Consider the following 15,754-nt stretch of genomic DNA (forward strand, 5'->3'; position numbering starts at 1 on the left):
ACGGTCAACATATTCAGTCTGCTGGGTCATCTGCAGTCATATACGATATGTTGACCATGACTTCATGACAGTAGGCGTTGTGATGTTTATTAAACAGCAACGTTGACCTACCCACCGGTAATCTTTTCTCCTCACGATAATGCCAGATTTCTCAGGTCACTTATGAAATTCCACTTACACTGTGCGATCCACATTGCAGCTTTTTAAACTGTCGTTTATTTGTATCTTTACTTTTAAATGCTTTCAATCACGTAAAGCACATCGAGCGACCTTGTGTATGAAATGCGCAATATCAACACATTTACTTTGCTGTACTTTGTGTCAATATCCTTAACAGATATACAGATAAAAAATAGTTTTTTTTCTTTTTCTTTTTTTGTTTGGGCATTTTACACTCCAAAAGATGCCTAAATATAGATTATAAATGACACGAAACGGTGTACGAGGTCTGTCAGAAAGGTTCCAGGACTGGCGTATTTCAGATCCAAACGAGAAACGACGAGTTTTCCCCTTGTATGTCATCTCCTGGAGACATACGCAATTTCCCAGCCTTCTCTGCCCTGCCTTCGTGCACTTCTGGAAGGATTCTTCCGGTATTATTGATGTCAGGTCTTCAAAACGGATCCCCTTGGTGCCCCCCTCGAGTGTGGGAAAGAGACAAAAACTCACACGGAGCCAGGTCCGCTGAGGAGGGAGGATAAAATGAATGTTTTCGGAATATGGGAGGAAGCCAGCGTAACTGAAGAACACCCATGCAAGCGCACGGAGAACGGGAGGCCGAGGTTCAAACCGAGAACCTCTCGACTGTGAAGCAGAAGTTCCAAATAATCTATGTGTAACTCTGTGCAACTTAAAACTCTAAAAGCAGCGGTTAACATTGCGGCGTGTTCACTCGACAAGTCACGTGTCATGTCGGCTGTAATTAAAAACAAGTGATAACATGATAAAAAGGAAAAGACAAAAAAGACACCGCTTCGCTGGTTATCTGTCGTGACGCAGCCGCCTCCCTCTCAAATAATTCGTCCTCGGATGTCATGAAGTCATCTGCTGTTCGTTTTTCCCGCTGTGTCCTTTTATAACAGAACAATGCATGCTGCTGTCTTTAAATAATACATAAGGGTTTTCGCGAGGCGTGTGGGACAAAGAAGGAGAATAATATCATATTGTGCGTATGAGACAGCCCGGGATGGGACACTGCATTGCATTTACGTTCCTGTTTGTGTCAAAAGTGCCGCAAAATCTGTTTTGAAATATGAATAAAGCCAAATGTATTGAAATTCATCGCTCGTACGCATCTTGCCTTAAGTCATAATATTGTGATTTTGACTCTATTATGCACACAAACAAAACTTTGAACTAACTGAGCGAAGGGCTTTTTTTTTTTTTTTCAAATGTCACACGACGTCGCAGTTGTGAGCCCTCGGGCCGGCGGCGAATGAAAGCCTCACTGACGGCTTACTTTTTGCTCGCGTTATTCTCCTACTTTTTTTTTTTTTTGGGGGGGAAATCTATTCCTCACAAAGTACAAAAAAGCGGGGTGAGCGGCAGCGGTCGCTCGGAGGGGAACGTAAGCCCAGCTTGTGAGTGAAAAGTGGCCACTTTGAAGATGCGCTGCAGGGGCTCGCACGGGCCGAGGTCGGGACGTCATTGCAGCGTTAGAATGTAGAATGCTACGTCTGCGCCTCTATGCTACTTGAGCTAATGTTACGGTTGTTTTCTTACGCTAGGTCCATGCGACCTGCATGTTTTACTATCAGGGAGGAGGAAGAATGAAAAGAAAAATGTACAGACCGCGACGACATTATTTAATATTCAGCGCGAACTACTTTTTTTCCCTTCCTCAAATGTTTTTCCCTTTGGATTTTGAAGATGTTTTTTTTTCTTCGAGAGATTTAAGGGACATCATGGCAAAATGTACTTTTTAATTGTTTAGCTGGGGCTCTGTACCAACCCATCAAGTGGGAAATTGAGCAAACGGCCTCTTTCTGAAAATGGGCCTGTGAGCGAGCCATTCTGGACTTTCGCCACACCGTTGCACGACAGAGGGGCTAACTTCCACGATACCCTGCCCTAGACTGAGTTTCTCTGCATGACTTGATCAGCTAGGCCGGGCTAAGATCCGGAGCCCCTTTCAACTGATGGTCAGAGTCAGACTGCCACATTACGCTGTCTGAAACATCTGTCATGAATAGACCCCCCCCCCCCCCCCCCCCCCCCCCCTCCGCCCCCCACGGGTACAACTCCCCTGCTAGCACGTCAAAGCCATAAGGTAAGCAGAGCTGTGCGGAGTTTTGGTGAATGCGCATATAAGCGTTAGCGACCAGCATTAGCTTCCGATAAGTAGCACAGAATTGATTGCTCCGTGAAGTTGTCGACGCAGTGGGAGGGTACTTGTGTTTGGTGGGGTGTCCATGCGCCACATACACACAGTTTAGTGTAAGACGTGCTGCCTCCGTGAGTGAAAATGCTTTACGTGTCTTCATGGGCACCTTTTTTTCAACACTCTGTACTCTGCTCCTGCTAATAGAAGTCGTTGGCTTGCCTGATCAATCTCCAAGCTCCAGCCCCGGTTGTCATGGTAATGGAATCCTTTACTCGCCATTGGTCCAGCAGTATATGGGCGGGGTGTCCACTTCACTTGCATGAGACAGGGCCACCTTCTCAAGCGGGCTGGCCAAATACGGCGTGTATTGTATTGTCTGATCAAATTCTTCAACGTTGGGATATTTTGACAAATTCATTTCAGGGTTACATGCTAAGCACCGTTGCTAACCGAAACAGCAGCAACTACGAGGAACTTAAACTCGCTCAGATTAATTAAAGCGTGGAATCGTACCAGCCGCCACTCAGATGTTGCAAACAAGTTATTATTATTTCATCTAATTATGAATACTATATCTTCCACCCCAAATAAACTCACTGCAGTTAAGTAAATCAATGCCCTGGACCACATTTTGAGGAAATATGGTATTTTCCTTTTATCATGTCACTGACTTGGAAAGTACTAATGCAGATTTGTAAGTGCAGTGTTATGGTGCGTGTAGAGGGCTTGACGATCGAGCATAAGTGTTCTGGAAGTAATTACCTGGGAGGAAAGCGACACTCGGGACGTCTGCGTGAGGCCACCCGCCGCGCCGCCTCGCGTGCGCCGGCGCGAAAGTGCGAAAATGAAGGCGGAACGCGGATCCGCAGGTGTTGCCGTTTAATTCACGCACTCGTGCCTAGTCACAGCTTCGGCCGGGACAGCTGAGCCAATCAAAGCTCATCTCTCTCCAAATCAGATTTTGGCCGCCCAAAAAAGTCGTCGATCTGACAGCGAGTAATTGATGGTCCATGGCGATGTTTGTGGCACAATGAATTTCAATTGGACAATTTGAGGCAGGGTGTGCTAGTGGTTTGCATGTCTGCCCTGCACTTCTTAGATTCTGGGTTTGAATCTCCGGTTATCCTCTGTGGAGTTAACATGTTCCCCTTGTGCTTGCGCAGGTTTTCTCTTGCCTAAAGTCAGCCAGCTCACCCGCAACCTGAATGAGGACAAGCGCTATACAACATCGATGGATGAAACTTAAGGCATTTATGCGTTGCAAATTTGCAATAGGGGCGAAATGACTCACAAGATCCAGCAGATGGCGCTATGGTGAAACAAAGCTGATCTCCTTTTTGTCGTATATTGATCACAGGATCGAAATGTATGGTTTGAACCTCTCTTTAGTGTCTGACTTGGTCTTAATGGTCTTCTCGCCGACTCTCAGAGTCCAAGAAAAAAACTAAACAAAAAAAAAAAGTACTGTCAAAGACAATGAAAGCATTTTAACTTGTGGAGCCAGACCATTATGCACTATACTGTGTGTATGTGGCGCAAGGACCCCCCCCCCCCCCCCCAATAAATATGTTAATAAGTTAAGTTTACATGATATGGCCACTTTAATGGTGGCAGCGTATACTGCAAGAAGTGGCCCCGCACACTTCCAACCGGCCCGGTTGTCAAGCATGACACTTTTTGTCGATGAGGTAAAAAAGTTCAAATATGTATGTAAAAGGTACAAAACCTTTCTTATAATTAACCAATTATTCAATATATTTTCTTTTCAAATCTAGTTCAAGTTGTTATTTTACTAATATTTTTATTTTATGATTCAAACTAACGTTTTAAATTAGATAAAGGAATCAAAAATACATGCTTTTCTGTAAAACAATTTTTTAAAAAAACCAGCTAAATTTACGGAAGAAATATTACAAGACATTTGATGTTATAGCTCGATAGACAGATGCTCAGTGAACTGGCCTAAATAAGAACATTGCGGTCCATATGTTACAGAATGCACATACACTTTTTTTGACTCAACTTCAGATGGGGGGAGGCGTCTGTGGCGGGGAGGCCTTCATTTGAATCATAACAAACTATATCACCCACTATGTTACAATTTACATCAGCTGAAACTGCAGTTTAAAACAATACAAAACGGACTATAACTAGGAAACGGTAATAAATGAGGCAGAACGAATAAGTCGGCGAAGATCACGCAACATCATAGCGAGACCACGTCAGAATCTCATTAAAGACGCCAACATCCCCATGTGACGTAAGATCGTCCTGAAAAACAGTGTGAGGGAAGTTGTTTATTGTGCGATAAGACTGCACTTTAAACCCTCTGGGAGACTTGGTCGGTGCTGCTGTTTTGGTTAGCAACCGAGCACATGTGAACAAATGAGCTCAGAAGTACAAACAGTCGACCGGTGAGCCGACTAACAGTCGTTAGCCGAGGATAACCTCGACAGATTTAAAGGAAAGGGCGCGGTGACGGAGTCGCCCGCAGGCCGGTGCCAGTGCACACGACGAGCGGCAAGGCTGGATCCGCTTAAAATCTGGCGCGCGTCGCCCGGCCGGCCGAAAGCCTGCCAAAATGCTTTGCGGGCATTCTGTGCCGAAATGGGCAGCGGCTGGCTGCGTCTCCTGTTGGCACATTGAGCAGCTCCTCCAAGCCCTGAATGCATTGTGACTGTCAGAGCTGCTGCAAGCAAAGCACGCAGTCATTAGCGAGGTAGTCTAGCAGTCATGTTTGTCATGAGTCATGTGCCTGGTACACACATTCGGATTTTTCAAATCTTAAAAATATAATGGTTTTTTTTTTAAATCTGTGATAGCGCCCAAACATCAGGCATTTGGTTGTATTGTGTGTGGTGTGCTCCAATAATCCCAACATAGAACATCACACACAAAGATTCCGTTCTGTCGCCGATCTCGAAATCTGCCGTGGATCTCGCGAAAACAAAAAAGGAGAAAAAACACTCCCAGGTATGCTCCATTGCGTCCCGAATGTTCCCGAAGTTTGCCTTGTAAAATGGCGTCGTCCTCAAAAAATGACTTGCTTGGGGAATCCACTTTCATACAAAAAAGGGGAAGACATGTTTGATTTTATTGACGGTCTTTATCCTTCTCGCAGAGTCGGGTCGCTTCCTGATTGGCTACATTTTGTTCCACGGCGTCATGACTCAGCGAGATGTCGCCTTTCCCGACACATGAGGATTTAATACCGTCGGCCCTGGCCTCTTTTAAGACCCTAAAATCGGGACCAATCCACTCTTACCACACCTCATCCCTAAGGATGATCTTATATCTTATATCAAAAAAAATCTGCTACGTCACAGCAGTCTACTTAAGGCGACAGGCATAAGTAAGGTCATCTTATACAGGTCGTCATGTTTGTCATTAGTCTTATTCATCGCAAGCTTCCTGCTGTTAAAGTTGCACTCTAGCAAGAACCCTGATAGCTGTGGGTTAAAACAGGCCTTTTGAGAAATTCTTCTCAGAATCCCATTGGCTATTTTTGTCCGAATGACGACAACAGTGTTCTCACTTCTCAGAAAATTTGTGACTGGAAGGAAAACAGAGGGGAGAAAAAAATGGTGACAGAAGTAAACAGAGTGAGATCACACTTCTAATCCAGTATTTGATGAAATGATCTTTTTTTTGCGCTCAGCGCTCATGGCCCAGAATGTTAGCGAGGAGGCTTTTGATTGAATGTTTTGGGGTTTTTTTTCCAAATATTATCTCTGATTACATTTCCTTTGATCGTCGACAGGGAAAACTAATTGTTATTCATTAAATGTTCATATGAAATGCAGAAAAAGATAAAACAAATATATGAATAAAATAAAATACAAATGAATACCATAGTAAAAGATAATAAAATATAAGTAAAAAAACATATATATATTATTTCTTTTTTACATTATTGCATTAAATAAAACACAGTGCAAGAATAGGACAAAAACAAGGACATGTGCTGCATAGTATCCAGTCTGACAACTGGAATAATGCATACAGTGTGATTGGGGACTAATTAGCAAAATGAAACGCTCATCTTAACTTTGTTCCAGCCGCTTTGCCATTTGAATCCACATCAATGTACCTCCAAACACAACACCTGGATTTCTGCAAATCAAATCCAACCAAAATGTCGGTGGGCAAAACAGGCGAATCAATCCGCCAGTTAGCGGATGAAAAGCGCCTCATCTCGTCGACCGGCGATGTGGCGATGATGACAAATGGACGCAGGTCATTCATCTCCCGCGGCCACGGCCGTCTTTGAGACAGCGCGGAGGAACGAAGACGGCCGAGCGAGAAAGAGAGAGAGAGAAGCTTGTGATAGCATGAAAAAAAACAAAACATCTGTAAATGATGCAGCATTTTGAAAACACGCCACACATCATTCTTGAGGTTGCATTGCTTCGCAAAAATGTTCCCCAGAGGTGCGCATTCATGATGTATAATGGCATGCTTGATGTGCGCCGTAATGACAGGCCTCGTTCGGACGTCCGCATCTCCTCGTTGTAAACTGGCATGCGGCGGCCGTGTTAGCGCAATCCGGCCGCTGGGTTTCTTCCTTTGGGAGCTGCCGGGCAACAGGCTCCGCTTTAATGATGGACAACTATGCGATGTCAATTATGAGCCAAAAATTGAGGCTTGAGCACCTCATAAGATACTCTGCAGATAACTCACAAATTCATATTCTCATAATCAGTATTGTGTCTATTCATCTGGCTCGAAATAAACTAGAAACAGTCCAACGAGATTACAAAAAACAAGTAGCAGGTACAATGGTGCCTTGAGATATGAGTTTCATTTGTTCATTTTCTAAGCTTTCCCCTTTGTAATGAACGGGAATGGATTCGTTCCCGCCTGCCCCCCCCCCAAATGTGTTTTTTAAATGAGAAATAGCACCCTATAAAATTGTACTTTATAAAAAACGTAGAATCATAACATAATTAAATAAAGTGTTAGACAGTTTGTGTATCATGATTTAATGCTGCGATCCAATTCATTGTACTGCTCCTTCTGATGTCCACTGGGAGGCAGTATTATAGTCATATAGACACAAACAAATAAGAATATTACTTCTTCTACGACTACTGTAAGTGATTCAGAAAGATAATAATAATAATAATAATAATAAGAATAATAATAAATAAATCATCAAAGATGCTTTACAAATAAAATACAAAATCAAATCAGGAATAAAACATGACAGATTTACACATTAAAACTATTTGGAAGATACTGCAATATTACTCATTTTTCATTGAGGAAAAAGAATTGTTCTATTATCTGTTGCTTCTAAGACTACGACTATCGATGCTAATCGTTAGAATGTCAAATGCGTTTTGAATTGTGTGTTAGCAGTAAGCTAAGCGGTCTTTCCTATGGCAAAGCCGTGTGGTTGTTTTAAACACACATGCAATTCTCTTTGTTTGATGTTCAGTTTGACAGTAGACTTGAACTGGGAGTGGAAATAATCAGCTCGAAGCCTCCATTTTGAATCAACCGTTCCAAAACTGCTGCTTATTGTGAAGTGAGTTGAGTCGAGTTGACTGGCACCATACGGTGCTCGTATCTCAAGTTTGTGCTTGCAAGTCAAAGCAACAAAAATACAAGAAATAAATACATACAAATTGGCCGAATGATGAAATGATGTCTTTGAAAAGTCTTAAGTCACTTGTATGTCAAGGCACCAGGAAATCCCGGTGTGCTGAATGACTCACGTCACACCTGATGAAGACTACGGACCACCGGAGACCGCGGGTCCACCGTGCCCTCGACCTTCTGCAGTTCGCACATAAGGAGGATGTGGGAGCGGACGACCCCATCTCCACTGATCCATTTCCTTCACAAGTCCTTCCTCCCGCAAGCCATGCGGCTTTTTCATTCTACCCTGAGAGGGAAACGCGAATATCACATTTCCTCAACTGTCAACACATTTTTACACACCTTCAGACTGCACAGGAATTGTGAAAATGTTGAATATTCTTCTTATTTCAGCACATGCTGATTGATTTCATGAAATACCAGCGTGCTGCTTTTCGTGGAGGTGAATTTATTTTTCTTCACTGTTTATTTAATAAGACAACAATAGCGAAACAACCAAAAGTGTGCTGCTTTCGGAACACGTTACTCCTGACACCGCTGATCAACAAAACAATAGATTTTGGGGCGAGTTATTTCCCCGCCGGTGAGCCATGACGCTGAATATCGACGACAAACGTCCCAGCAGGGCTGTGTGTGATCCAATGATAAAGCAACAGCAACAGCAGCAGCAGCGCCGTCTTTTACCAGTCGGCCGCAATGGATGAGTCATTTGGGCAGACAAGCGGCGGCAATTCATGGGCAAGCGGCGGCGACAACAACAACAACAACAACAATAATAATAAGAAGAAGAAGAAGAAGCATGCTGCTGGCGAGCAAGCCTCCTCCATATGGCACCTTTGCTCACTTCCTCCTTTTAATCAACACATTTTGAGGTGGGGGGCAACACTCACACCGTTCACACAGGATGCAGGAAAGAGGTGGCGAAACAATAACAGGTAGGGATGGATTTCTCACCGACTCCATTTTGCCCACGCGTGACGACGATAAAGGAAAAAAAAAAAGACATTTTTTTATGACGATCGAAAGGTGACGTAGGCGCACCATTTTGTTGAAAGTATGAGGCCTTGAATTCTTTACAGAGTTGTAGAGTCTATACATGAGTGGCTCTTCGTATAGAAGACTTGGATTTTCCCTTCAGAAAGACTGGAGATTAGAATGCACCCTCACACCCGCTTTTTCATGGCCAATCCTGCAAATAATCATCGATCTTGCGGTAATGCTCCTCTCACATGAGATGGGGAATGCCAGAAGGATTGCTCATGTAGCGTCACTCGTCTGCCTCGTATCCCTCTGTTCGATCGGGGCGAATTGCGTCAAAAGTATGAGCCCCAGAAGTATGAGCCAAAACGGCCAACCTCCTGTTCATTTTCGGGCATGGCTCCTTGAAACCTTTTCATTCCACGGGTGCACTGAATTTCATGTGGATCAGTGAAACTAGTGTCTGGGCCAAACATTTTCCAAACTATTCAAGAGGCGACGCTGGGTGAGTTTGGGGCTGTCTTGTTCGGAACCCCTAAAATACACATACTTTCAGTCGGAGCCACATCCGATAAGGCATTTAGGGCATTTCTTGTCGATCGGTGAAACTGGTGTCTCTGGCTTTTTTGGGAGGGTACTTTTTTGCACTCGACAGTATTATAAAAAATATAGCATGAAGTTAACATCATTAAATAAAATGTAAAGAATAAAACAGTTTGTACATCATGATTTCATGCTTTCTTATATTGTGTGACTCCATCTGGTGTGTGCGCCTTGGCAGTACAATATTTAAATCCATTCAGTCACAACTGCTCAGTAAGCTGCAGTAATATTAGTGTCATGAACATGGTTAGGGCGACGGCGAGGAATGCAAGGCAAGAACATGGTGGACCCAATTGCAGGGAAGCAGGGAGGCAAGGCAGGAGTGCGGGAATCTCAAAATAATAATATTTAATTCCAAAAACAAAGGAAAACAAAGATCATGAAAAAGTCTAAATGCTAAATTAACAAAGTCCAAAATCTAAACACAAAGTAACAAAGAAACACTTGAGTGAACCCAAAACAAGAAACAAGACATGACTGGTGAAATACCTGAGCGACAATGACATGGCAAGACATGTGACAACGACAATGAACCGACGAGAACTGAAAGAAACCAGGGAACTAAATACAAACAAATTGACGAGACAACGAGGAACACCTGGACAAGACGAGTGGCTAGAGAGAGCTGATTGGTCGACAAAGTAGACGAGAACAGGTGGACACAACAACCTAATGAGCACACGACAAACATGGAACACAGGAAAACATTGAACAAAACTAAACACAACCCAAACCAAAACACAGACCATGACAATTAGCCATTTTTTGCAGAGGATAAAGAATATATGCCTGTGAGTATTCTTAAATAGTCTGTCTAGGTGTGTTGCTGCACAGTTTGTGTTCAAATAGCAGTTGCTTGAAGGGTTAGAGCTAGTTTCTTTAGCCGCTCTGTGACATATTGCATGTTGTGTTAGCATGAAGCTAGTGGACTTTTGTTCGAAAGTTATGTGGTTTGTTTACATACACAACGTTTAATGATTTCTTTTATCTTCGATTTTACAGTCAAGCTCAACTGGGAGTGGCAATAAACAGAATTGTTCACTGCCAAACCGCTGCCTGTTGTGAAATTCGCTAGTACCATCTAGCGCTCGTAACTCAAATGTCTTTCTCTCAACACTCGACAATAAAATCATTTCAATCACCAAGCTAAAAAAAAAAAGAAACTCATTAAGTCTGGTCAGTCTTAAGTCGAGGCATCAGTGCCTGAACTATTTAGCTAGCATAATGATTAGTGACATGGCATTAGCTTCTTAATGAAATTGTTTTGTTTTTTTGTGTGCAAATTTCACACAGAAAAAAACACAAAATCACAGTTGGTTTATTGGGTATTGAGGGTGCTAAACATGGCCTTGGGGGAAGTTCCCCCCCCCCCCCCCCCCCCGCTAGTGTTTGCCAAAGCAAGCTTGAAAACACCGTCAATTTGGAGCCACTGGACTATGACACTATTACAGAGTCAATTAGGTGGGCGAGAGTGTGAAGCGCTTCTGTTCTCGAGGCTTATAGCGAGCCGGAAGCGTTATTCCAGACTAGTAGGTCAGCCACAAGTCAATTGGTTTGACCGAAAGCAATACGCCCAGCTCCGAGAGAGAAACGAAAATCAAAGCGAACGCGATGTCGCCGCACTCTATTATTGTATGGGGGGATGTAAAGTGAAGGACATCGCGCTGGGTTCACACTGCCGCAATCATTGAACACTTCTTAAATGTATGGGCCATGCTATTGGTAAAATTGCTAACTGTCCTCCATGAATGAATAGAAGTTAACTACATTCCAACATTTCTCCCATGAAATTGTATTCCTTTATCCACAATAGCGTTTCTCCTGGCTCTCCTGCTTCCAGTATGTATTTGCATGTGAGATTGTTTGTCCAATCCGATTTCGGCCTCTCCGTGCTGCAATGTTAATCAGTTCTGCGCAGAGCCTTCAGTGTCAGTAGTGCTGCATGTAACAAACTACATTGGTAATGGGACTGTCCCTTCAACCGATCAGATTTCAAGTTTGTCTTAAGGGGCCACCTGGCTGTCCAACATTAACGTCAGCATTCTTACAACCAATGACTGGTCGGTCAGAACAAAACATTTGCAAAACACATCTGTAGCAAACCGCACACAATCAATTTGGGAATCTTATTTCATGATAAGTTTGTCATGTTATTTTATTAGGTCAAAATTGATTCCCAACTGATGATGTACGTGGCACAGTTGCTCGTCTTTTTGGTTTCGATAATTGCAACATAAATCAATCAATCACTGATGGTGTATTGCGCTACTGGCCCGACTTCGGTACAGGCAGCATGAGTTCGGTTTACGCCGTCGAAAGTGACTAGCGGATGTCGGGAGTAGCGGCGGACATTACGGTGAGCGCTAAGCGAACTCGTTTTAACAACATCACACAGGGAAAAAAACGTACTCGTGCGATGTAAGCACAAGTTCAAGCTGCATTTCAAAAGCCTTTTCCAAGCTCTTCAGATGGAGCCAAGGCAATAACAAAAGCTATCATTTGTGTTTTTAGAGCACACCAATTCATTCACCCCGAATGACGAAGGCAGACGACACATTTTACTGGGCATCAGTCAATCACAGAGCACATAGACATAAACATTCGCGCCGTCGCTCAGCCGGAAAAGCGGGGACGTTGCTTCAGGCGAGTAAACCACAATCAGTGACTCATAATCATTCAGACTGTTGTAAAAAGAACTGCGTTGCAATGTTGTACTTTCCTAAAAAGAGCAGATGCAAGCTGTTTGATACCATGAAATGGGCAGCAGTGGTCTAGTGGAAGCCCGTCGGTCGACCTCGCTGTTGAGGAACTGGGGGTTTGAATCTGGGCTCGGGCACTTCTTTTTTTCTGCCCCACGTTCCAAAAACATGCGTGTTGGCTTGAGTGAAGACTCCAAATTGTCCATCAATGTCAATGTGATGAAATGTTTGTCAAAATGTGTAACACGCCTCTCGCCCCAAAGTCAGCAAGAACTGGATGGAGGGATATTATTCAAATCTTGTTGCATATATTATTTATTTGAGAAGCATTTATTAAAGGCTTTATCGCTTGCACTTTTATTATTTAGGTGCTTTCCTTTTACTGTGTGCAATGTGAACCAAATTGTCATCTCAGAAACAAGCTACACAGCGATATCATTCGTATTTCTGTCACGCTGTTGAGAGTTTCTGTGATGTTTCTGTCTGCACTGCACACTTTCACGCTTGTTTTTACAAGCTTTTATTGCTAAAAGTAAAAAGACGGGTATGGGGGGTTGCAGTGAAGATTGCATGTTCTACTTCTTAATTATTTACTTGAGTGGCTCCAAAGACCATATTCACGCACACAAAACTGTGTGGCAAACAAATAACAAGGGGAAACGCGTACAATTGGGAAAGTCAGTGAAGCGGAGCGATGACAAATGGACTCTTTAGATCTCACACCGTTCTATTTGGAATGCTTTAATTGAACATGAGCTGAGCACGGACACGGCAGACGAGATGAAAGCCTAACGGGGAGCGAATGTGACGGCTTTTTTATTTTTATTTTTTATTTTTTGTGCAAAAGACTGGGATTTATTTTTTTGAACAACATCAACGGCAGATGCGAACGTCAAACCCACGCAAGCATTTAAAGTTATTCAGGGAGCACTTGAAGAGAAACAAGATTTCCAAGTGGAGATGATTTCCAAATCTCCTCACACACGTATTCAGAGCGCTCGCTCCTGAAGCCAAGCGACAAACTGAAGCGAATGCTGTTTGTATTGTAAATGCAGTAGGGATGTAGATGCATCGTGGCCCCGCTTCCACTTTTCCTTGATGAATACTTCGAAATGGGAGAAACTCTGCCGCGAACCTTCGTGACTTTCTGCAGTTTGTCGTGTGAAATGTCCCTGCCCAGCCAGAGTTCCTCCGTGAGCCGTGCGGGATCGGGACTTTCAGATTAGCGTTTCATACTCAGCCTCATGAATCCGGTAAGGGAATCTTTATGGCAGGTTCTGGTGAGACATCATAAAAAAATGAACTGGGCAGTTACGATGTAGTTAGCAGGGGAAATAAAAGGCAGATCTTCCATCTCATGGCCATAAAGCCAGCGTCTTAAATTAGCCGTATTTACGTCGATGGCTAATGTCTAATCAATGAAATTAGAAACTGAGGAAGGTGGAGCAGTTCTTCGGGGAAATTGAGTTGCTAGCGGCTGTCTTAAAACTTCCTATATGACATCATAAATTCATTTTCAGAATACAGCAATCCCCCTCATATTCGTAGTTCGCTATCCACAAATTCACCTATGTGCCAGTTTTTCCCCCTGTGGAACCTTTCTCCAGCTATTCGCTCAACCTCACCTATTGTGCTGTCGAAATAGGAAAGTAGTACAGTATGTTGAAATGATAGATCTGGACTTTGCGACAAAATCTGTATGTTGGGGAGGCGCTAAACTTAGCCTGGGTTGTTAGTGGCGATTAGAGAACATGGACACTGGAAGCTCGATTTAACGGACTAATGGGGGGAGGGGTTGTCCATTAAAGCCGTTAATTTGAATCACAGTCACTGATGGTGTAGTGGTACACTCGCCTGACTTTGGTGCAGGCAGCGTGGGTTCAGTTCCCACTCAGTGACGGTGTGAATGTGGGTACGAATGGTTGTCCGTGTCTATATGTGCCCTGCGACTGACTGGCGACCAGTTCAGGGTGTAGTCTGCCTTTTGCCTGAAGTCAGCTGGGATAGGCTCCAGCGCCCCGCGACCCTAACCGGGATAAGCGGTGTTGGAAATGGAATGGAATTTGAATCACTTTTTCTTCCTGAGTCAGTAGAGAACAAAATGATTTTATATAAATGTAAAATACAATTATTTAAATGTTTGGAGAAAAAAAAAAAAAAAAAGTCGCCCTAAACTTACCTTTAAACATTACTGTGTGAATACTAACACATTAATACCGCCATGCAAGTGTCGTGATCGCTGGTGCTTGGGAGTGGTGATAGTGGAAAATTGTAGCGTTGGTGGCGCTGAGTTGGAGCCGCGAGGTTAGCGCGCTTCCTCTGTTGCGATCGCATGCCATAGAGAAGGGCTGGGGGGAAAAACAACTGTACACGACACCGACATCAGTATCGGATGTTCGAGAGACGAGACTCGACATGAATACGACACGCCCCTTTGGAGCTCCGTCGGTTAGCCGGATCGAGTGCTCATATCTGCGACCACGACGGCACAACCCGGAAATACGGGTACCGGTCCGTCTGGTGTTGGCGCCAGTGAACGACAGCGGCCATTTCGGGAACTAACAGACATTGTCCGTTAAAAAGGGGCATTTTGACATTCCAACTGGACACCATTTTCTGTCTGTTCAATCCAAAGTCATCGTTTTCCAGGTCTGTTAAATTGAGGTTCCGCTGTTTTTCAAAACAAATCATATTTTTAAGGCTAATGATGATATAAAGATGAATTTGAAATGATATTAAACGGTTTTAGGATCATGGTTCGTGTTGTAAATACAGTTTCAACTCCTAACATTATATTTATATGCAATTATAAACAACTGGGGGTAGGGGTGTCAATTACTGTGCATCGCTTGCGTTGTTATCGCTTCAGGCCTGAAAAGGTGAGCGAAAACATATTTAGAGCTACAAATGAACAAAGGGGGTCAATTAGTTTAACATTACAGTGAAGAAAGGAAGACTTTCCACTTCCCTATCACTTTGTCGACTACAAAAATCCGCTCGAGGATTTAGATGATTAAAGTTGCCCAAAAGGTCTGAAAGGTTGACAGATCCCATAACAAAGTGAAAATGTTGGCAACATTGGGCGGGAGAAGTAGTTGTCCAATCAGATGTGTTCGTACTCGACAGACCCAGCTCCCAAAATTGCCAGGACGAGTCTGTATTATCCGCTGAACGGTGACTGGTCCAGGGGTCGTCAAATTACAGCAGAACCAATTACCAAAATGTCCTAAAAGTCGCTATATGACATCGCAAACACTCAAGTTACCCCAAAAGATCCTGCGCTGATCATGTGACCACTGTGTCTGCCTGCTCTGGTGGAACGCTACGCTTTTGATTTTGTGTCCGTCTGGCTTCCAAACGCTCAGCTCCGTCCGGCAGCTAATTGCTGACATCGTCTTCCAGGACAGGCAGGCAGTCTTTTTCCACCTTTTTTATTTATTTGTGTTTCTTTTTTTTGCCAGCTGGATGCAGAACCTATGATGATGACTTAGACAACGGCGAGCCAGAGCGTTGCATTTACCGGGCCTGAAAAATCAAAACAATTAGC

The 15,754-nt window shown here is 43.5% G+C and overlaps 1 protein-coding gene across 7 annotated transcripts in view; it reads left to right on the top strand.

Moving 5' to 3' along the window:
• LOC133483690 (metabotropic glutamate receptor 4-like) overlaps positions 1-15,754 on the top strand; it is a 157,297-nt gene that overhangs the window by 86,721 nt on the left and 54,822 nt on the right. Inside the window, exon 1 of one of the 7 annotated variants that reach the window (XM_061785225.1) lies at positions 7,858-8,862. The exons of the other annotated variants lie outside the window; for them this stretch is intronic. Coding sequence (XP_061641209.1) covers positions 8,832-8,862 — 31 coding nt within the window. The 5' untranslated portion in view covers positions 7,858-8,831. Of the gene's footprint in view, positions 1-7,857; positions 8,863-15,754 lie in introns of those variants that run through there. 7 annotated transcript variants of the gene reach the window in all.

Source organism: Phyllopteryx taeniolatus, chromosome 9, assembly GCF_024500385.1.
Source record: "Phyllopteryx taeniolatus isolate TA_2022b chromosome 9, UOR_Ptae_1.2, whole genome shotgun sequence".
Taxonomy (NCBI): domain Eukaryota; kingdom Metazoa; phylum Chordata; class Actinopteri; order Syngnathiformes; family Syngnathidae; genus Phyllopteryx; species Phyllopteryx taeniolatus.